The sequence below is a fragment of the Triticum urartu genome, chromosome 2A, assembly GCF_056163025.1.
Source record: "Triticum urartu cultivar PI428250 chromosome 2A, HENAU_Tu73, whole genome shotgun sequence".
Taxonomy (NCBI): Eukaryota; Viridiplantae; Streptophyta; class Magnoliopsida; order Poales; family Poaceae; genus Triticum; species Triticum urartu.
Genome location: NC_141874.1, coordinates 40,881,691 through 40,899,731, shown reverse-complemented (window position 1 = coordinate 40,899,731; position 18,041 = coordinate 40,881,691). Strand labels below are relative to the sequence as shown.

At 44.3% G+C, this 18,041-nt stretch overlaps 1 protein-coding gene and 2 pseudogenes across 2 annotated transcripts; 1 reads left to right on the top strand and 2 right to left on the bottom strand.

Moving 5' to 3' along the window:
* The first annotated feature begins 283 nt into the window (after positions 1–283).
* On the top strand, positions 284–1,178 carry LOC147983414 (uncharacterized; annotated as a pseudogene).
* A 1,740-nt stretch (positions 1,179–2,918) lies between these two features.
* On the bottom strand, positions 2,919–12,648 carry LOC125527946 (putative disease resistance RPP13-like protein 1). The gene is given in 6 exon segments (XM_087542935.1): positions 2,919–3,413; positions 3,531–3,591; positions 3,732–4,273; positions 4,276–8,105; positions 11,324–11,546; positions 12,139–12,648. Coding segments are annotated over 4 exon segments (4,851 nt in total). The 5' UTR covers positions 12,461–12,648; the 3' UTR covers positions 2,919–3,413; positions 3,531–3,591; positions 3,732–3,797.
* A 3,866-nt stretch (positions 12,649–16,514) lies between these two features.
* LOC125527945 (proline-rich protein 4-like) lies at positions 16,515–17,547 on the bottom strand (annotated as a pseudogene). Its single transcript, XR_015615639.1, has 2 exons — positions 17,375–17,547; positions 16,515–17,274 (listed from the first exon to the last, which is right to left on the bottom strand). The product of XR_015615639.1 is annotated as a proline-rich protein 4-like (transcript).
* Positions 17,548–18,041: the final 494 nt, after the last annotated feature.

Here is an 18,041-nt window from a genome sequence, read left to right as displayed (position 1 = left end):
CGACTCGGTTCATTGCAAGATCGACCACGGGCCAAGTCGATCACCAACCGAGTAACTGAGTGATGACGTGGACGATCAAATCGACGGTCGACGCGCATGCAAGCAGTGGATCGTGCGATCAACCGACCGAGTTTTAATTCGCCATCTGCAAATTCGGCGCGCCACATTAGCCGGTCTCTCCTTGTCCCGCTTCACTGCGCCGGCCACCACCACCATTGGAGCATTCAACCACATCATCCATCGAGCCGTGCCGACCAATGCGGAGCGGAGGCCTATATAAGCCATGCGTCGCCTCTTCCATCCATCCATCCATCCATCGAGCTGCTACTTCACGTCGGCAGCTCAGTGCAGAGAGAGATTCTGGCATGGCAGCTCCAAGAGCTCTCGTCCTCGGCCTCCTGCTGGTGGTCACTGTCGCCAACGTCGGGGCCGCGTCCGTGGTGGTCGGCCTGGCCAAGTGCGCCGGCTGCACCAGGAAGGACATGAAGGCCGAGGAAACGTTCAAGCGTCTCCGGGTGGCGATCAAGTGCAGGAACGCCCACGGCGAGTACGAGAGCAAGGCGGTGGGCGGCCTCGACCGCACCGGCGCCTTCAGCGTGCCCCTGGCCGCCGACCTCCAAGGCGCCGACTGCGTCGCGCAGCTCCACAGCGCCGCCTCCAACGCGCCGTGCCCCGGCCAGGAGCCGTCCAAGATCGTGCCGCTGTCCGAGGGCGCCACCACCTTCGGCGTCGTCGCCGGCGCCAAGACCACCGCCACGCAGTCGGTGGCGTCCCCGGAGTGCGCGTCGGCCTTCTGCCCCTCGACCACGCCCCCGAAGCCCCGCGGCGGCGGCCACCACAAGAAGAAGCACAACCCGCACAAGCCTGAGACCAAGGCCCTGCCGTAAACAGACTATGCCACCACGCCCCTCCCACGCCCGCCTACGGAGGTGGGCACCCCTAGCCAGTGTCTCGACTCCGATCTACCACCCTCCCGCCCAGCATTGAAATCTCCATGATTTCGTGCTATCACTCTTGCTATTTATGATTTCAGTGTCTGCAGAACTCAGCAGAGTTCAGAATAACACGGTTATGAGAAGGACAGACGGATCTGTGTGTTTCACAGTGTATCCTTTTTACCAATGTTTGTAATATCAGTGTGATTTTTCTATGGGAAACAAGAAGTTATCGTAAATCAAGTAACACAGCCGGTTTTGATGGTTCAGGGTTGAAACTTAGCCGGTTTAGAGTTTAGGGTTGAATCTTATAGATAGACCAAAGAGTTCAGAGCTGTAATATGGTACTACCTCTGTCTCGGTGATTAAGTCATTCACGTAGTTTTAGATCGACGATTTAACTATCTAAATATGTATTATATGTGACAAAAATATATATTTAGAAACTACATCCGTGTAGAAATCTAGTGATATACTTTTCATGACATATAACACATATTTAATTCCTCAAATCGATGACCTAGAACTACGTGAATGACTTATTCACCGAGACAGAGGTAATACGTACTTTACAGGGCTTCCAAACGCGGCCAGCGAGTCGTGAACATGACAAACAAGTGTTTAAGACTACAACGGGGGAACACAAAGCCATTACTACCAAGTTTCTACACCCTCAGCTGGCGCTGTGCTTCCGTCTAGGGATGCTCGATCAAGTCCATGGCTTGCCCTTGGATACCTCTAAATGTCTGGTCGGAACGTGGTTGCAATGGTACCCTGTCAGCTAAGACCACGGATAATTGCAGGAGTGGGTGATGAACATCAAAATTACACAAAAATGCATGCTATTCCTCCAGTCTTAATTCTTAACTGCAGACATAGCATTCTTAACTGCAGACATAGCACCTGAGTGCGTTATACTGTCTCTTCCTTTCAAAAAGGTAAAAAGGGAGGGATCGGGCTATGAGACTAATATGTTGGCAAGGTCGAAATGTAAATCCGATATTTAATGGGCTGCAAGCAACGCGGTGGCATATCGGCGTCTATCTAAATTACCCTTCAAAAAGGTACTTATTTGAACTAAAACCACGACGCTTATTCTGGAACGGAGCAAGTAAAACAAATAAACAAATGTATTCTCCAAGTCTAGGACAATGCTGTCCTCGTACCACGGTACCAGTGTGGTGGTAGTCTACATTTTCTGAAGTGGTGTGCACAAGGAAAACTGGAACATGCATTGTGTACAGTTGCATATTCGACAGGCAATGTTCATTGTCTTCAGGGAGATAAAGCGTCATGGTATAAAGGCTGTTATCACTCCAGAAATTGAAGGAGCAGATTACCAGGGCTAGGAAAAAATTCTCAAGATTGAGTGAGTTATGTTGCCCTCTTCCCCTAAAAAATGGTAAAGACACAACCCATCAATGGAACATCATGCAGATCTCATTAAAGGAACTTACAATAACAGGTCTTCGCACCAGTTCAGCCACCAAGCACACTTAGCTATATAGAAAAGTCAATCCACAGTATTATGTTTTAGTACCACAAAAAGGATAAATCATATCAAATACTCCCTCCGTTCCAAAATAAGTGTCAGAGCGATACTCCAAAAATCAAAATGCATAAAAACAGGGCATCTCGATGTTGAGAAAATTACAAAAGGCGACCACAATTGCAGTTAGCGAGTGATAATACCTTTGTTGCACAAATTACCACCGAGAATCCTAATAGTTTTTTAAATAGCACAAATCTACCACCTACCATTACCAGTAAGCACAATTTCTGTAGGAATTTCTAGGATGTCAATCATTCCTCTGGTTAGCCCTTTTTGTATTTTAAATATATAATACATAAATGGATAATGAGTTGCATACTAAAGATATCTGAATAAAATGAATGGGCCGGGAGAGTTGAAAATGCAGATAATTTCGAACATTGATAATGTGCTCTATCACATCTGGTTTAACAAGTGAGAACAACAATCAGTAAATGAGAGCACATAGGTTAACTGATGAGTAGATCTGTTCAAACAACTAGACACTAACTAGCTTACAAAATTTCCATGGCTAATCGACATTGTCCAATGTCATGAAGCAGCATGCACCTGAACACTAACAGATAAGCAAACTGACCTAGACAAAGAAGTTATCCAAGCCACTGCCTCAAAAGTGGACATGGTCCATATCCATGTAACACCTGATTTAGTGACCATCCGACGACCATTTTACAAAACAGGGGATGTAAGACAGACATCCGAGAACATAACATTAGGTATTTTCCCGCAAAATAAAACATAATATTCGATATCTCCTGTTTATGACATGACATATGGAGTTTGGACCTACAAAGTGCATCGTTGTAGCTGCAGAGCATTTCTGCACGGTGTATCAAGGGAGCTTCGCGCTAGGTTTCTTTTTTCTTCTTTTGCAAATTGGCATTGAATAGCACAGTGCATCCTGGGATTATCTTGTCAGGCTACTTCTGAAGTCAAGGAGATGAAAAGTTAATCTTCGTTTTGAGTTCACCAGATTCAAGAAATAACAAACAATGAAACAAATGTGTTCGCAAAAAAAAAAACAATGAAACAAATCGAATTACCTGTCAGCTGATTTGACTGCTTTCAGTCAATATGGCCACAAAACAGATCACATGAGGAAACCTGCCCAGGGAAGGGCATAATATCAGTTTCCATACTTTAAAGGAATCATAAGGTCAGTTTTAGATACCTCACAAAAAAAGAACAATAGAACTTGAGTATGTAAATTTCTGTACATAACATGATATATGGTAGAAGTGTACCTCAAAAGCAGTACGGTGATATCCGTTGTGCAGGTACAGGCGCGTGCTTAACAAGACACCAACTAATCATTCCACATTTTGGTAATTAATGCTGACATTTAAGTTGCTTGTTCTGAGCATTCTGCATCCGTCGTTCAGCTCCTCGCTGCAGAACATGATGTGCAAATTTTCCAGTGAAGGTGGGAGGCCCATTGCTGGCAGCCTTGAGATTCTTGGACATCTATAGACCTCCAGCCTCTCGAGGGAGGGGTGGCTGTGTAGCCCTGCAGGAAGGTATTTGAGATACTCGGAAGCTTCGAATTTGAGGGTCTGCAGGGACTCGAGGCGCAAAAGTTCTCTCTCTTGCTCATCCGTTAGTCTTGTCACCCCTACGTCCCTAGTTCTGAGTTTGAGGCTTTGGAGTGATGTCTGGTGTTTGAAGAATGATGTGGTCAGAATAGAAAAGTCATCGATATCAAGACTTTCGAGTCGAGGGAATGGTTGGTAACCCTGCCCTGGCAAACCCTCCAAACATGGATGCAAGCAAAGGCAGTCGTGTATTTCAAATGCCTCAAGCTACCAAGGGATGAAAAGCCCTCCAATGTGGAGAGTGATGCACAGCTCAAAATATTCAACTCTTCCAGTGCCGTGCAGGAATGCAGCTGCAGAGATTCCAAACTTGAAATGTACTCTACTTCCAACTTTGTGAGGGACGGCAAGCCCTCAAGTTTGTCAAGCAATTCACAGTCTCTAACTGTCAACTTTTCCAGTGCCGTGCAGTGATGCAGCTTCAGATATTCCAAAGATGAGCTGCCCCATACATCTAACACTTTGAGACAGGTGGCATTCCCCACAAAGCTCGGCTCCAGCGTCTCTTCACTATCTTCGTTGACATCAAGTTCTACAAGTGATTTTGGAAGGAGCCATCTTCCATCCTCATGCACCAAAGATGATAGAAGCATGTCACATCCATAATTAATTGTTAGCATTTCAAGGGAGGTAAATTCAGCGAAGCCTTCATTGTTCCCGCAGAATGCGAGATCAGGGCATTCACAAATTGATATCTTCTTCAGAGAGGATACGAGATTTAACGGAATACACAAGAGCCTGTCTTGAGCTGAACTTGTCAGTGTTGACGCATTTGGGGCTGAGATAACATTTGATACATTGTTTTCTTCTGGTTCTATTGACAACCGTGTTATTTCAGGGCAGTCCTGTAAAATCAGTTCCTCTGGGACTAGAGCATGCTTCAGAATCAGAGATAGCCACTTCCCTGTTATTCCACATGACTTAATACTGAGGCATTGAAGAGATGGGAGGGCACCACAATTTGCAACTGTCACATCCTCATTGACATGCTCTCGCAGAATAGCTGGAGAGAAAAGTTTTCCACAGTTGCGTATTTTCAGCGTCTTCAAGGACACGAGTTTCCTTAATCCTTTGAATGAAACAGACAATAGATCTTGGCAACCTTCTATTTTCAAGCGAGTCAAGAACCGCAGATTATGCGGTGCCATAATGTTGCCATCTAACACCAATTGCTCACCACAGAACTCACTGAAATCCTCATCGGAAGAAGATTCCTCAAAATTCTTGTGTAAAATACAGATGGTTAATCTTTCGGAGGACCAACCTTGAATTCTTGCAAATTTTGAAACTTTCCTGTTGAAAATTCTAAAGGTACTTGAAGATGGTAAACAATGTGGTATCAGCAAATGAGGACAATCATGAACAATCAGCTTACGAAGACCAGGCAACCATGGCTCCTCAATTTTCAGTTCCTGCCTGTTCCCAAACAGATCAAACACCTCCAATACAGGGCACCACTTAATCTTCAGAACCCTTAAACTAGAGTTCAAGTCCCTCTTGGAAATGCAAAGGCACCTCTCCAACTTTGGCATTTTAATTAACACCAATTCTTCCAAGGAAGGAACAAATACTTCTACTACTTTCTGCATGCCGCTCAATTTCAACTTTGTAAGAAACAGAAGACTTCCCAGAGATGGAAGTATCCGCCATTCTCCACAGTTCTCTAAATGAAGCGTCTGCAATGAGGTAACTGGGGTATTGCTGGCAAGCCAAAATGGAGAGAGAGCCCCATTATACCCAGATATCTGAAGATGCTTCAGGTTGCTGTTTGGCTCAAGACCCTCGAGCACGTCTATTTGCAAGCAATCCATCACTATGCTGCTAGAAGTTTGAAGACCCTCAGTCACCTGTTTTGGCAAGCATTCCTCCATCTCGACGCTGGTACAAGTTTCGGGACCCTCAAGAACCTCTACCAGCAAGGGCACCTCCATTTCAGAGCTCATGCCATGATCATATTCATCATGTGACGAGGTACCATTCCAAGACAAGTGCAGCTTTTCCAACTGGTGCTTGTCCCTCAGTCTAGCCTGGTATGCCTCTTCCCTAGTTTTAACATTTTGCAGTTGAGAAATCCCAAGTCGTACAAGTTCATTCATGGATTGAAGTTCTATAATATCGACGCCATTAGAATCTTGAACACTGAAATTGTGCAGCTCCTGAAGTGAGATCAATTCACCAATTCCAGCAATGGAAGAGTGCACTCCCTCTTTTGAAACAAGGTGCCGCAAGCTGGGAACATTACTCATGCCATAAATTACATTAGAATCAATGTTTGAGGCGACATCTAATACTTGAAGATGGCAAAACTTACTCCAAACTTGAGGCAAACCCTCGTGCACCTCATCGACTTTGAGCTTTAGATAGCGAAGATGGGTAGGATTTACCAAACTGCACATGAGGGAATTATAATCAGAAGATGTTCCAGAAATCTGTAATAGACGAAGATTATGTGCCTCTCGGAGTATGTCTTGGAAGGATTGCAACATGGAAGAGTCGAACTGCCCAATCAATACCAATGTCCTCAATTTTCTCAATGATGTAACTTTATTTCGCAAATTTTCTTCAAAATTGTTACTGCAATGTTTGTTCCCAACCTGATTTTTGTTGTATGCATAACCAGTCACTACTGACAGATGCCGTACAGTTGGCAAAATGTCATTGCATTGCAGATCATTTGTAATTGCACACTCAGTTCTCGAAACCATCCTCACAAAATCACGCATAAGACCACACATAGCATAGCAATTTTGACTGCCTTGAGAGGAGTTTTGTCTTCCAACTTGGTGAAAGTAGCCCAGGTTCAGCAAATCATCCAGATAGTCCATTTCCATCTTCTCCAATATTTTATTTGAATGCCTATGTTTCACAAAACCTTGTGAAATCCATATCTGGACCAACTCCTCGCCAAGAAACTGATAATTGTCGGGGAAGATAGAACAATACGAGAAGCACTGATGTAAATGGTACGGCAGCTGATCATAGCTAAGCTTCAAAGCGGACATAATGCCTCCATTGAGCCCTAGCAATTTCCAGTCTTCATTCCTTAGAATGTTACCCCAATGATCAATGGTAAGCTTTTCTCTTAACAGTGCCCCAGCGGTTACTGCCGCTAATGGGTTGCCCTTTAGTTTATCTGCAATTTGCTTCCCAATGATGCTTAGACTTCTATGCCCTGCATAGTTCTCATCACCAAATGCACATGCTTTGAACAACAGCCATATATCATCATTTCCCAAAGCATGTAATCTAATTGGTCCAGTTGTTCCTATTCTTTTTGCAACAGACATATTTCTAGTTGTCACAAGAATCATATTGCCCCTTGCATTATTGGACTTGAAAGGAGCCAATAGTTGGTTCCATCGGCAGTCACTCATGTCATCCCAGACATCATCTAAAACAAGCAGAACCCTCTTTAATCTGATGTGACTCTTCAAGACCTCCTGGAGTTTGGCGAAGCTGCATACTCCCTCATGTGGCTTTTCAGAGGGAGAGGCAAAATCTAACATATCTCTTGAGACTCTTATTTCATCGAAGTTGTTAGATACCCGAACCCAGATCCTGTGTTTAAATTGGCTTTGCACATCTGGATCATTGTATACAAGTTGAGCAAGAGTTGTCTTCCCGACACCTGCAATGCCTACAATAGGCAGAACTGTTACACCTACACTGCCATATTCTTCGTCGGTCATCAAGTTTTTTATGTAGTTTTTCTCTTCAACTCTCCCATACACTCTGCCCTTCAGAAGACTTGATGTTCTTAGACGTGGATCTGAGGCTGTACTTTGATAGTGACTTGGACCTGCACCAGATTCAGAGCCAAGTATGTTCAGAACCCTTGTCACATCCCCTCGGATATCTTGCAGCTGACGAGTTATATCCTGTATCCTACTGGAAAATTCTTCCTTGTTCCAAGCGTGAACGTCAGGTGTGAAGGAGTCTCCTGGATCCTGATCTGTTCTCATTCTTTTTCTGCTAGATGGTACACCAAGTGCAACAAGGGTAGCATTTGCAATGGCATCTCCTATGCTGCGGTAAGAAAAAAAAAGTGGATGGTGAGTACTGAATTGGCTATAAGAACCACAATGAGTTGTTATACACAGATGATGTCTAAGAATGAGAATGCATGTGCTTTGTTGTACTAGTAGAACCGATTGAAATTACTGCATCCATGGCTTAAGCTATGTCCTATGTAGAAATCTGAAACTGAGAGCTTGGCATGTTTGGATGAAGATAGGATGGTTTGTCAAAATTCAGATGCAGTGACACCATACAGTAAAACCATGTGCTTTGTTGTGGAACCCAATAAACATTCCTGCATCCATGGCTTAAACTATGTCCTAGAGAAATCTGAAATCGAGAGCTTGGTCTGTTTAGATGAAGACAGGGTGGGTTATCAAATTCAGATGCAGTGACAACATACAGTAAAACTACAAGAGGAGAGCTAGAATGAAATATTTCGCAAAAAATGGAAATCGTGATTCAGAAGAACATTTGCAATTGAAACCAACAAGTTTCAGGATCTATTTGAGCATATTCACCCTTAAAAAGAGAATAGTAAAATCAAGCGAGGGCACGAACGATGAACAGAAGAGAGCTGAACTGAAGATTCCAGCAGGGCCTGTGACAATGACGCGGATATGGGCTAGGATCATCGCGTCGCCAAATCTGCAACGATCCCCTGCCCTCGGAGACAAGGCCTCCGACCGGAGCCTTGTCGGCTCTTTCTTCTCCAGCGAATCACGGCCCCACTCCCCCATGCCGCCGTCGCCGGATCGGACATCGTCGTCGCCAACAACGCCGCCTCCATACCTTCTCGACCCCCTCTCCTGTACAAGAGCGGCCTGCTCCCGTGAGATCCATCGCCGACGCTGCTGCTCGCGGCTCCCATGCTACTGCAGGATGCCGGAGCCGGAGAAACCCGACGAGGGAGAGATAAAGATTTTTTTTTTTGAGAGAGAAAAGGAACGGGGGCTTCTGGGTAGAGCGGGTGAACTGGCATCGGAGCCCATTACGGCCTAGTTAAAATTAACGGACAGAACGAATGGTTTCAGGCCCAGTCGCTTCATCACATTCACTCACAGCGTGGTCCAAATACAATGCTTGTTCAGAGCTCCTAACCCATGCTTGACCAAAATCCTTAATTAAGGGATATCCTTTGCAAATGTCATCTTCACTTTTTTTAAAACTCACTTTCACCTTCTATGGTGGTGACAAATAGTGCACTACACGCGCATCACTTGTTGCAACCCGGGAGTTTTTTTTCCTTTTTCATAGATTTGGTTTTTTAATGTTTTATCTCTTAAACCGTGGTTCCAATTCATGGATAGTTTTTATCGTTAAATTTCTCGGGTCGAGATTTTTCGATGATAAATCCCAAGTAAATAGGTTTCAATGAAGTTTTATCCATGAACAAACAAAAAAACAAGAATCAGGAAAAACCAGAAATTAAAAAAAGACAAAACCGAACAAAAAGACCAAAAACCAGAAGAAAACAACAAAAGCACAATTGTGATTTTTTTACTTTTTTGGGAAGCAGTGATTTTTCATTTAGTACAGTTGTGCTTTACCCTTTTTCAAGGAAGCACATTTGTGTTTTTTTCCTCTTTGGAAGTATAGTTGTGCTTCTTGTGGAAGCATTGGGAAAGCACAACTGTGCTTCTCTCGCAGGAGCACATATCGTGCTTCTCGCGGAAAAGCATTGCTTTTCCTATAAAAATCTCCCCAGACCTAGGGAAACCAAGCAAAAGCTGAAAAGCCAAAAAAAAAACAAATAAAATCCAAAAGCGTGTGCAAAAAGAAAAAATTTCCGAGGGTGCGCCCAGCGCGCGACATGTGGTGGTGCATCAGTTGGCGCACTCCCAGGCACAATAAAGTGACCTCTGTAGGGGGGGAAGTATCATGTACTCCCATCCTTGGGGTACTCCCGGCGCTCCAAGTTTAAAGAAAACACTCATAAATGTTTCAAAAAAAATCAAAAAAATGTGAATGTTCGCAAGGAATGTAACTACAAACGCTAGAAATTTCAGGTCCAAACTCGAAGTGCACATTAAGGAACGTGCACTTCGAGTTTGGACCTGAAATTTCTAGCGTTTGTAGTTACATTCCGTGCGAACATTCACATTTTTTTCTGAAATTTTTGGAAACATTTAAGATATGTTTTTGAACTTGGAGCACCGGGAGTACCCGAGGATGGGAGTACCAGATATTTCCCCCCGAGCCCTCCAAGAGGCTGACCCCTTGATTAGTTGCCCCCGCGCTTGACGTGTCAGTTTCTAAAATAGCGCCGGTGTGCCCACTTGCATGGGCCGGCCCAAAACATGCTTGCTGGTTGGGCGGTCAACCATTCATTCGTTGCACTGGATAGCTCCCTCGTTCGTCCTCTCGGTCCACGGTTGAGTGGTCGACTTTTGAAAAAAAAAACACATCTGTCTAAAAAATGCAAATTTTGAAAAACAATGTATTCATAAATTAAAGAAAAACTTCGTGAATTCTAAAAAGGGAATTTAAAAAAATCCAAGACTATTTTAAAAGTTTGTGGATTTTTAAAAAAATTATGAACTAAAAACATGTATTTTGAATAGTTCGTGGATTAAAAAAAAGTTCACAAAATTGGGAAAAGCCATGAAAGGGAAAACATGTTCGTGAATTTGATTTTTTTACAAACTTGATAAAATTTAATTGATTTAAAAACATGTTTGTTAATTCGAAAAAAGTTGAATGATTTAATTTTTTAAGAAAAATGAAAAAGATTTATTAATTTAAAAACATGCATGTTTTTTGAAAGTTCATGAATTTGATAAAAAGGTTTATCAAATTTTAAAGGAAAAGGAAAAATAAAAAAGGAAAACGAAATAAAAAAGAACAAAAACAGAAGCTTCTGAAAACCAAACAGAAAGATAAAAAAAGAGAAGCTATTCGCATTTTATCGGCTGTTGATTGCGGGGGTGTGCGTTGTGTGCGATTATTGAAGTAATCGGCGCCATAAGCACGGAGTAGGGAATGCTATGCTTGTTACCTTTTCGATTCTAAAAAAAGACACTTGTTTGTTTTCTCTGACATATGGACCTAGTCATTCTCTCTCTATTGTTTGCAAATGATTATGAATCTCGTCTAATGTGAAAGATCGTAAAACTAGGGGAAAATGAGTTACATATACTATTACGTTGAGAAAAACGACTTGAAAAGAACTGAAGTAGTTTCTCTTGGCAAATGTAAAATTAAGGCATTATTAATCGTGGTAGTACCTTGAAGGGTTTGGCAGCTGGTGGTGACTTGCATGTTCAGGCTGATCCATATGTGTTTCCTTCACCTCGCCTGTGATGAAATGATCCAAGTGTTTTGACACCTCAAACCGTCGACGCCTCTGCTTGCCACTGCTGCTGCTCGTCGTCGACATATCGACATCGCCGCCTGTTGATGCACCATCGGCTCCATGCATGAATCCGGCGATAGCATCACGTAAAGCAGCTGGATATGTGCCAAAAGATCAAAGATAGGAGGGAAAACATGGAAACAAGAGAGGAAAGAAGGTGGAGGGAGCATACATAAAGTTTGAACCAAGGACAAGCAGACGACAAAACCACCTTATGAACTGCCTCAGTAACAAAATGTAGGACGTTTTTTGTACCCAACTATATATACCAAAAAATGACTTATATTTTATTACAGAGGGAGTATACTTTTTAAACATGAGAGATTAGCTTAGCCCGCTGATCTTGACCAGAAAATTTTGGCATAGATCTGGTATATGTATGCGCGTTGACTCAAGCATGGCGAATGGACCTCATGGTTTTTATGTGGTGGAAATTGCAAAAGTTTGAGTTGGAGTAGACTTGTAGTCTGTCGACGGATCGTACTCTAATGATCCGTTCATGTAGATCAATATTTTTTTTGAGTATACGTAGATCAAACCTTTTTTTGACGGAAATATGTAGATCAATCTTTTTTTTTTGAGATGCAAATATGTAGATCAATCTTAACAGGTGCCAAAGGACCAGAAAAAGATGAGCACAACTGGATCTGCACACCGCACGACATACGTAAAGGCTCAACTATTTACCTCGTTGCATGACGCGTTGCTGCAGTCTGCAGTAGTCGAGGTCATCCACCACGTCGTCCGCGTCGTAGAGCGCCTCCCTGAGAGCCGCGAGGGACGGCTCGGACAGCGCCGCCGCCGGCGGCCTCCCTTCCCTCACAGACGACGCAGCCGAGACCGCCGTGCTGACCCTCTTGATCTCGGACCTGAGCCCCTCGGCGTCGCTGGCCAGCCCAGCCCGGCGGATCCACGCGTCCAGCTCGCCCCCCGTCGTTAGGCTCTCCATGATGCCTCGTATCAGCCACAGGATCGCCGGCACCAGGAACGCGTCCTCCGCCGCCTCCATCGGTCGGGTGGATCCGGCAGGAGATGGGGAGAAGCAGAAGCAGAAGCTCTCGATCGGAGGTCAACGGCGGGTGGGGTGGAGGGTGGAGAGTAGGAATGGAGCAAGAGGGTTTACTCTTTAGATACACTACTGGGGTGGATGTGATGCAGGAATGATGGAACAAGTCTACCACCCGGCCGCTGCTGCAAGCTAGTGGACCACTTCTTCTACACGGAGATTGACCGGATACTAATGCCTCGACGAGTCGACGTTAATCTACATCGTCGCCGGTGCCGGCGCGAATGACCGTGGCGTGGCGCAGAATCCAGGTGTCCCTCCCATAGAGTGTGAGCCAGGAGCCATTGACGTTCCTGGCCCGTGAGAATGTGAGCTCGTTGAGCTGCCATTGGTTTGGTTTGGTTGTCAAGTGTGACAAGAGTTTTTTTTTTTTGAGAGATCTCGCAAACTTTATTGATTCAGAGAGATGTTCATAGGTATAATAGCTGGGTTATGAGGATTGCCCAACCACACATGTCTACCTATGCCTAGATTACATGCATACTTTGCGAGATTGTGAGCCTCAAAATTAAAGTTTCTACGCTCAAAAATAAACTTGCAAGAAGAAAAACCAGAACTACAAGCTATCATTTCATGTGTGATTGCTGCGTTCGGTCCACTTGTTCCCCAGTTCATGTCATTAACTACTCCTTCGCAATCGGAAGCCAGAACCACATCATGAACATCCAGATCTTCTGCCAAAGCTAGTCCCTCTCTACAAGCAAAGGTTTTTAAGATCGTTGGATCAATGACACCTCCGTAGAACACTGCCGAAGACCCCAGGTAGTTGCCATTCTCATCTCGACATAGCGCAGCCACAGCTCTGCCCCTTCTGCTCCGAGCTACTGCTCCATCAACGTTCACTTTGACAGTGCCGGTTCCCGGAGCGAGCCAGCGTTGAGTCCTGGCCACCCGTGCTGACGTGCTCACCGTCGTGTTCACCTTAGGGATCTGTTGCAAGTCTGCAAGGAAGTTGTTCAAGTGTGACAAGAGTTGGCTACGTCTATCCTCGTAGTAACAAGGAACAAATTAGGGCCGGCCTAGTACGGGTGCGTTACGTTTCGTTCGTTCTTTCCCTTTTTATTTTTTTCCTTATTTCATATTTTTGAAATATTTTAAATACATATATTTTTAAAATAATTTACTTACTGTTTCAAAAAATTGTTCACCCCTTCTAAAAATGTTCATTCAGTGTAAAGAAATCTTCGTGCAGCTATATTTTTTGTGATAGAGTTCAAAAATATATTCGTTACATTTAAAAAATGTTAAAATAACATAAAACAATTTGTGCCATTAAAAATGAAATGTTTGTGCCACTTTTGGTTTTGTGAGGGAGTTCAAAAAGATGTTCGTGACATTTTAAAAAATGTTAATACAATATAGAAAAAATGTATAATCCAAAAAAATGTTTGTGACATTCAAAAAATGTTTGGTCATTGTACAAATATGTTATGAGATTTTACAAAAATATTTATACAATGTAAAAAAATGTTCACGTAATTTGAAAACTGTTTCTACCATAAAAAAACTGTTTAACATGTATTTGAGAAATGTTCATCGTATATCAACATATGTACAACATGTATGAGAAAAAATCAAAAACAGGGAAAAAATGAAAACAAAGAAGAAAACATAAAAAAAACAGAATAAAACCGACCCAAAAACACATGGAAACAAAGAAGATAAACCACAAGGAAGTTCTAAAACTGATCCTAACCGTAGAACCTTTCAACATACTGGTCGCGAACAGCGATCTCCTCATGGGTCGGCCCATTAGCCGTAGTGGGAGTGTACAAAGAAGCACGAGTTTATGCAGGTTCAGACCTTTTCGCCCGGTTTCTTGGAAGGTTCTGGAACTTTTGGCTGATTGTTTTCACTTTTTTTTTGGTTTAGGTATCCTCCATACTTTCCTTCATACACCATGCTCGACACGTACTTGAGCATCTTGAACATAGCAACAAAATTGAACGAATTCACCGTGTTGGGTTTTCCGATCGCTAACCTTGCATGTTCCTTGATCTATTTTATCTTAGTCGCCCAAGAACAACATTATCAAGTTCCTCGCCATTGAGGTCCAAATGTTTTAGCATCTCCTCAATGCCCCCCCCCCCCTCCTAACCATTGGCAAATCGACGACTGTAGCTCCGGCGTTAATCCTTAGGGGCATATACATGAAGACTTTCCAGCTGTCATCGACAAAGTTAGGCCGGCTCCGGTATGGAGCAGCGACAATGGCACATCGATGGCTCATTCTGGTGACTGTAGTGGTCGTTCAGTGGTTAAGGGCCCTCAATGTAATTTTTGTTATGTTTATAGTGGTTTGTAATTGTACTTCCGGTGAACCTTTATAACATATTTGGATACCTTTCGCCAATGAAAACCTATGTTTAGCTATTACATGAGCTACCTCATTATATTCTCTAAAGCATTGTTCAAACTTTTGCCATGTAAATCCATGTACCTGACTTAGCAGATTCTCTCCTGCCCAAGTTTTTTTTAGAAATCTTGCCAAACTTTATTGATTCATAGCAACATTCATAGGTACAATAGCTGGGTCATGAGGATTGCCCAACCAAACATGTCTACCCACTCTTAGGTTACAAGAGAACTTGGCGAGATTATGAGCCTCATAATTAAAGTTTCTACGCTCGTGAATGAAATTGCAAAACCGAAAACTAGCTTTACGTCCTACTCCTAGCAAAAGTTTCCAAGATCATCGGGTTATTAATCCCTTGAAACACCACTGCGGAAGAACACAAATATGACCCACTGTGGTTGCGACAATCTGCTACAACTGCGCCCCATGTCTCTTTCGTGCAACCGCTCCATCGGCATTGATTTTCATGAAGTTTTATGGTGGAGGCAGTCACCGTTCTGAAGCATCAACGTTAACTGGAGTGGCAACCTGTTGCACATTGATCTTTGGTGCTTGCTCAAGCTCGCTGAGATAGGAATTCACAAAAGCAATTGTGTGAAACGATCTCTGAAAGATGGCCTCATGGATAGCTTTCCATCGAGCGTAACAAACTGACCAAAGTGTCACCGCCATCTTGGTAAACATGTCATGATTTTCTCATGCATAAGTGGTATTGATCTTTTGGTCTTCAACAGTTCGGGCCAAATATGCCCCCTTATGTACTTGAGTTGGACCAGGCCATGATCCAGTTCCCTTCCTGCTTAGGCTGAAATAAGTCCAAGCAGGACGGGAGTATGAATGCATGATCCCCGATAGCTATAATTTTCTTTTTGACATGAATGCCATGAGTTGTCCATCACAGATCCATCTGCACAACTGCCTGAATTCCACTTGAGTTTCAGACCACAGATTTGAAAACCGGCTAAAAGTAATGATGGTCTTAGACAACTAGACAATGGTAAAACCATTTTTCCAGTAAAGAAACCGCCACACAGTTATTACATGAACTAAAAACAAAAAGGAACATAAAAGTAAAAGCAAGCCTATAACATTAGGCAAAACATGAACTAAACGCAGGCAACACACAGTAGAACAAATCAAGCCAAAAAATGCAACATCTATAGTAATTCCCTTGACTCAACTGGACTTAGTTATACGCTAAGGAAGTCTGGTACTCATGCTTCACCGCCATCGGCTCCGCTATATCGCTACCGGATACGAGTGATACCTTCAAGGCATGGTGGCTTAGGGCCAGGCGTGCAAGCTTGACTAGGGACAGAAGAGGTTTTGTTTTGACACTTTAGTCATCTTCATTGCATGGTCTTTATGGAAGCAAAGGAATGCTAGAGTCTTTGGTAGGCTAGAACAACAAAGGAGGCCACAACAATTGGTGTAACAAATATTTGACAAGCTTAAGGAGTGGAAGGAGGCCGGAATTGGTAGATTACACCAGTTTGTGAGAGAGTAGGCTAGCATAGTTTGGGTAGGTGTGGTGTGTCTAGCTCAGTGTTGGCATTGTTGTCTAGCGCCTTGTAAATTTTTTATTCCCTTCTATAAAAAATATGGTACATCATTGATGTACTCTCAAAAAAATAGACTTGATTAAATTAGTTGATACACAACAACTTCGTATACAAAACACGCACCAAAATTACAAATTAAAAAAAAAGCAAAATACACACTGATCCCTATGTTCCTCACAACTCTTATTCTGCAACTGTGCAGTGCAGATACTAAACCGGGGCAGTGAATGGCAGAACACCAAACAATATACACCCGCGCATGCAAACGGATCATAAATAGTAACGTCGATCACTCACTAATCACCAACCCGTTGATGAGATTTCATCGCTGGGCAGGACGGTGGGACCGGACTCAGTGGTGTCCGTGGTATCCGCCGCCGCCCCCACCGCCGTAGGTGGGTGTTGGAGGGACGGGGTGGTAGTCCTGGTGGGGCTGCGGCTTCGGCTCAGGCTTGGGCACGGGGCCGTAGTCTGGGTGGTGCTGGGGCTTAGGCTCCGGTTTCGGTGGCACGGGCTTCTTGTGGTGGAAGTGCTCGATGATGTACTTCTTGATCGGCCCGCAAAGGGTTGCTGAAGCGGACTCTGACGATGCCACCGCGTTCGTCTTGGCACCGGCGACGACGCCGAAGGTGGTGCCGTCGGACACCGGCACGATCTTTGATGGCTCTGGCCGGGGCACGATGCGTTGGAGGCGGCGCTGTGGAGCTGCGCGACGCAGTCGGTGTCATGGAGGTCGGCGGCCAGGGGCACGGTGAAGGCGCCGGTGCCGTCGAGGGCACCCACGGCCTTGCTCTCATAGTCGCCGTGGACGTTCCTACACTTGATCGCCACCTGAAGACCTGAGGTACGTTCATGGCAGAACAATGGTGATCAGCGTCAACCCATCATGCATTGCCACGCAGAGTCGCAGACACAGGGGAGTAGCACATGAGCGCTTACCCTTGAAGGCTTCCTCGGCCTTGATGTTCTTCCTGGTGCAGTCGGCGCACTTGGCCAGGCCGACGACGACGGACGCCGCCTCGGCGTTGGAGACGGCGATCACCAGCAGGACGGCGAGGACGAGTGCTCTAGGAGCTGCCATGCCTGAACCTGTACCACTTGCTTGCTTGTGTACGCTGATGGATGGATGGATGAATGGAACAGGCAACGCATGGCTTATATAGGATCCGCATTGATCGATACGATACAGCTCGTCGATGATCAACGCAAATAGAGACGGACCCATTTGCGTTTGGCGCGCCGAAATTTCAGATGGCGAATTAAAACTCGGTTGATTCCAGAGTCCACTGCACGCATCGATGAACTATTTGATCCACGTCGTCGTCATTTGTTATTCCGTTGGTGATCCACTTTGCATCGGCTGGTGGTCGATCGCGTCATTCTCGTTCGTAGTGCCGGCTTATTACATGACCTGGGTACGTAAACCACATGGGCCTCTATGAATTGAGTACAAAGCTTGAACCTAATTTCAGAGAACATGACCCCAATCGGCGCTAGGTCATAGGCTTTAGAGGAGGTTGCTTGCTTGAGGACCAGGGAGTCTGTTTCAAAAATTGCCCTCCCCACATCAAGCCTGTCTGCTATGGAAACAACCTGGTACAGGGCA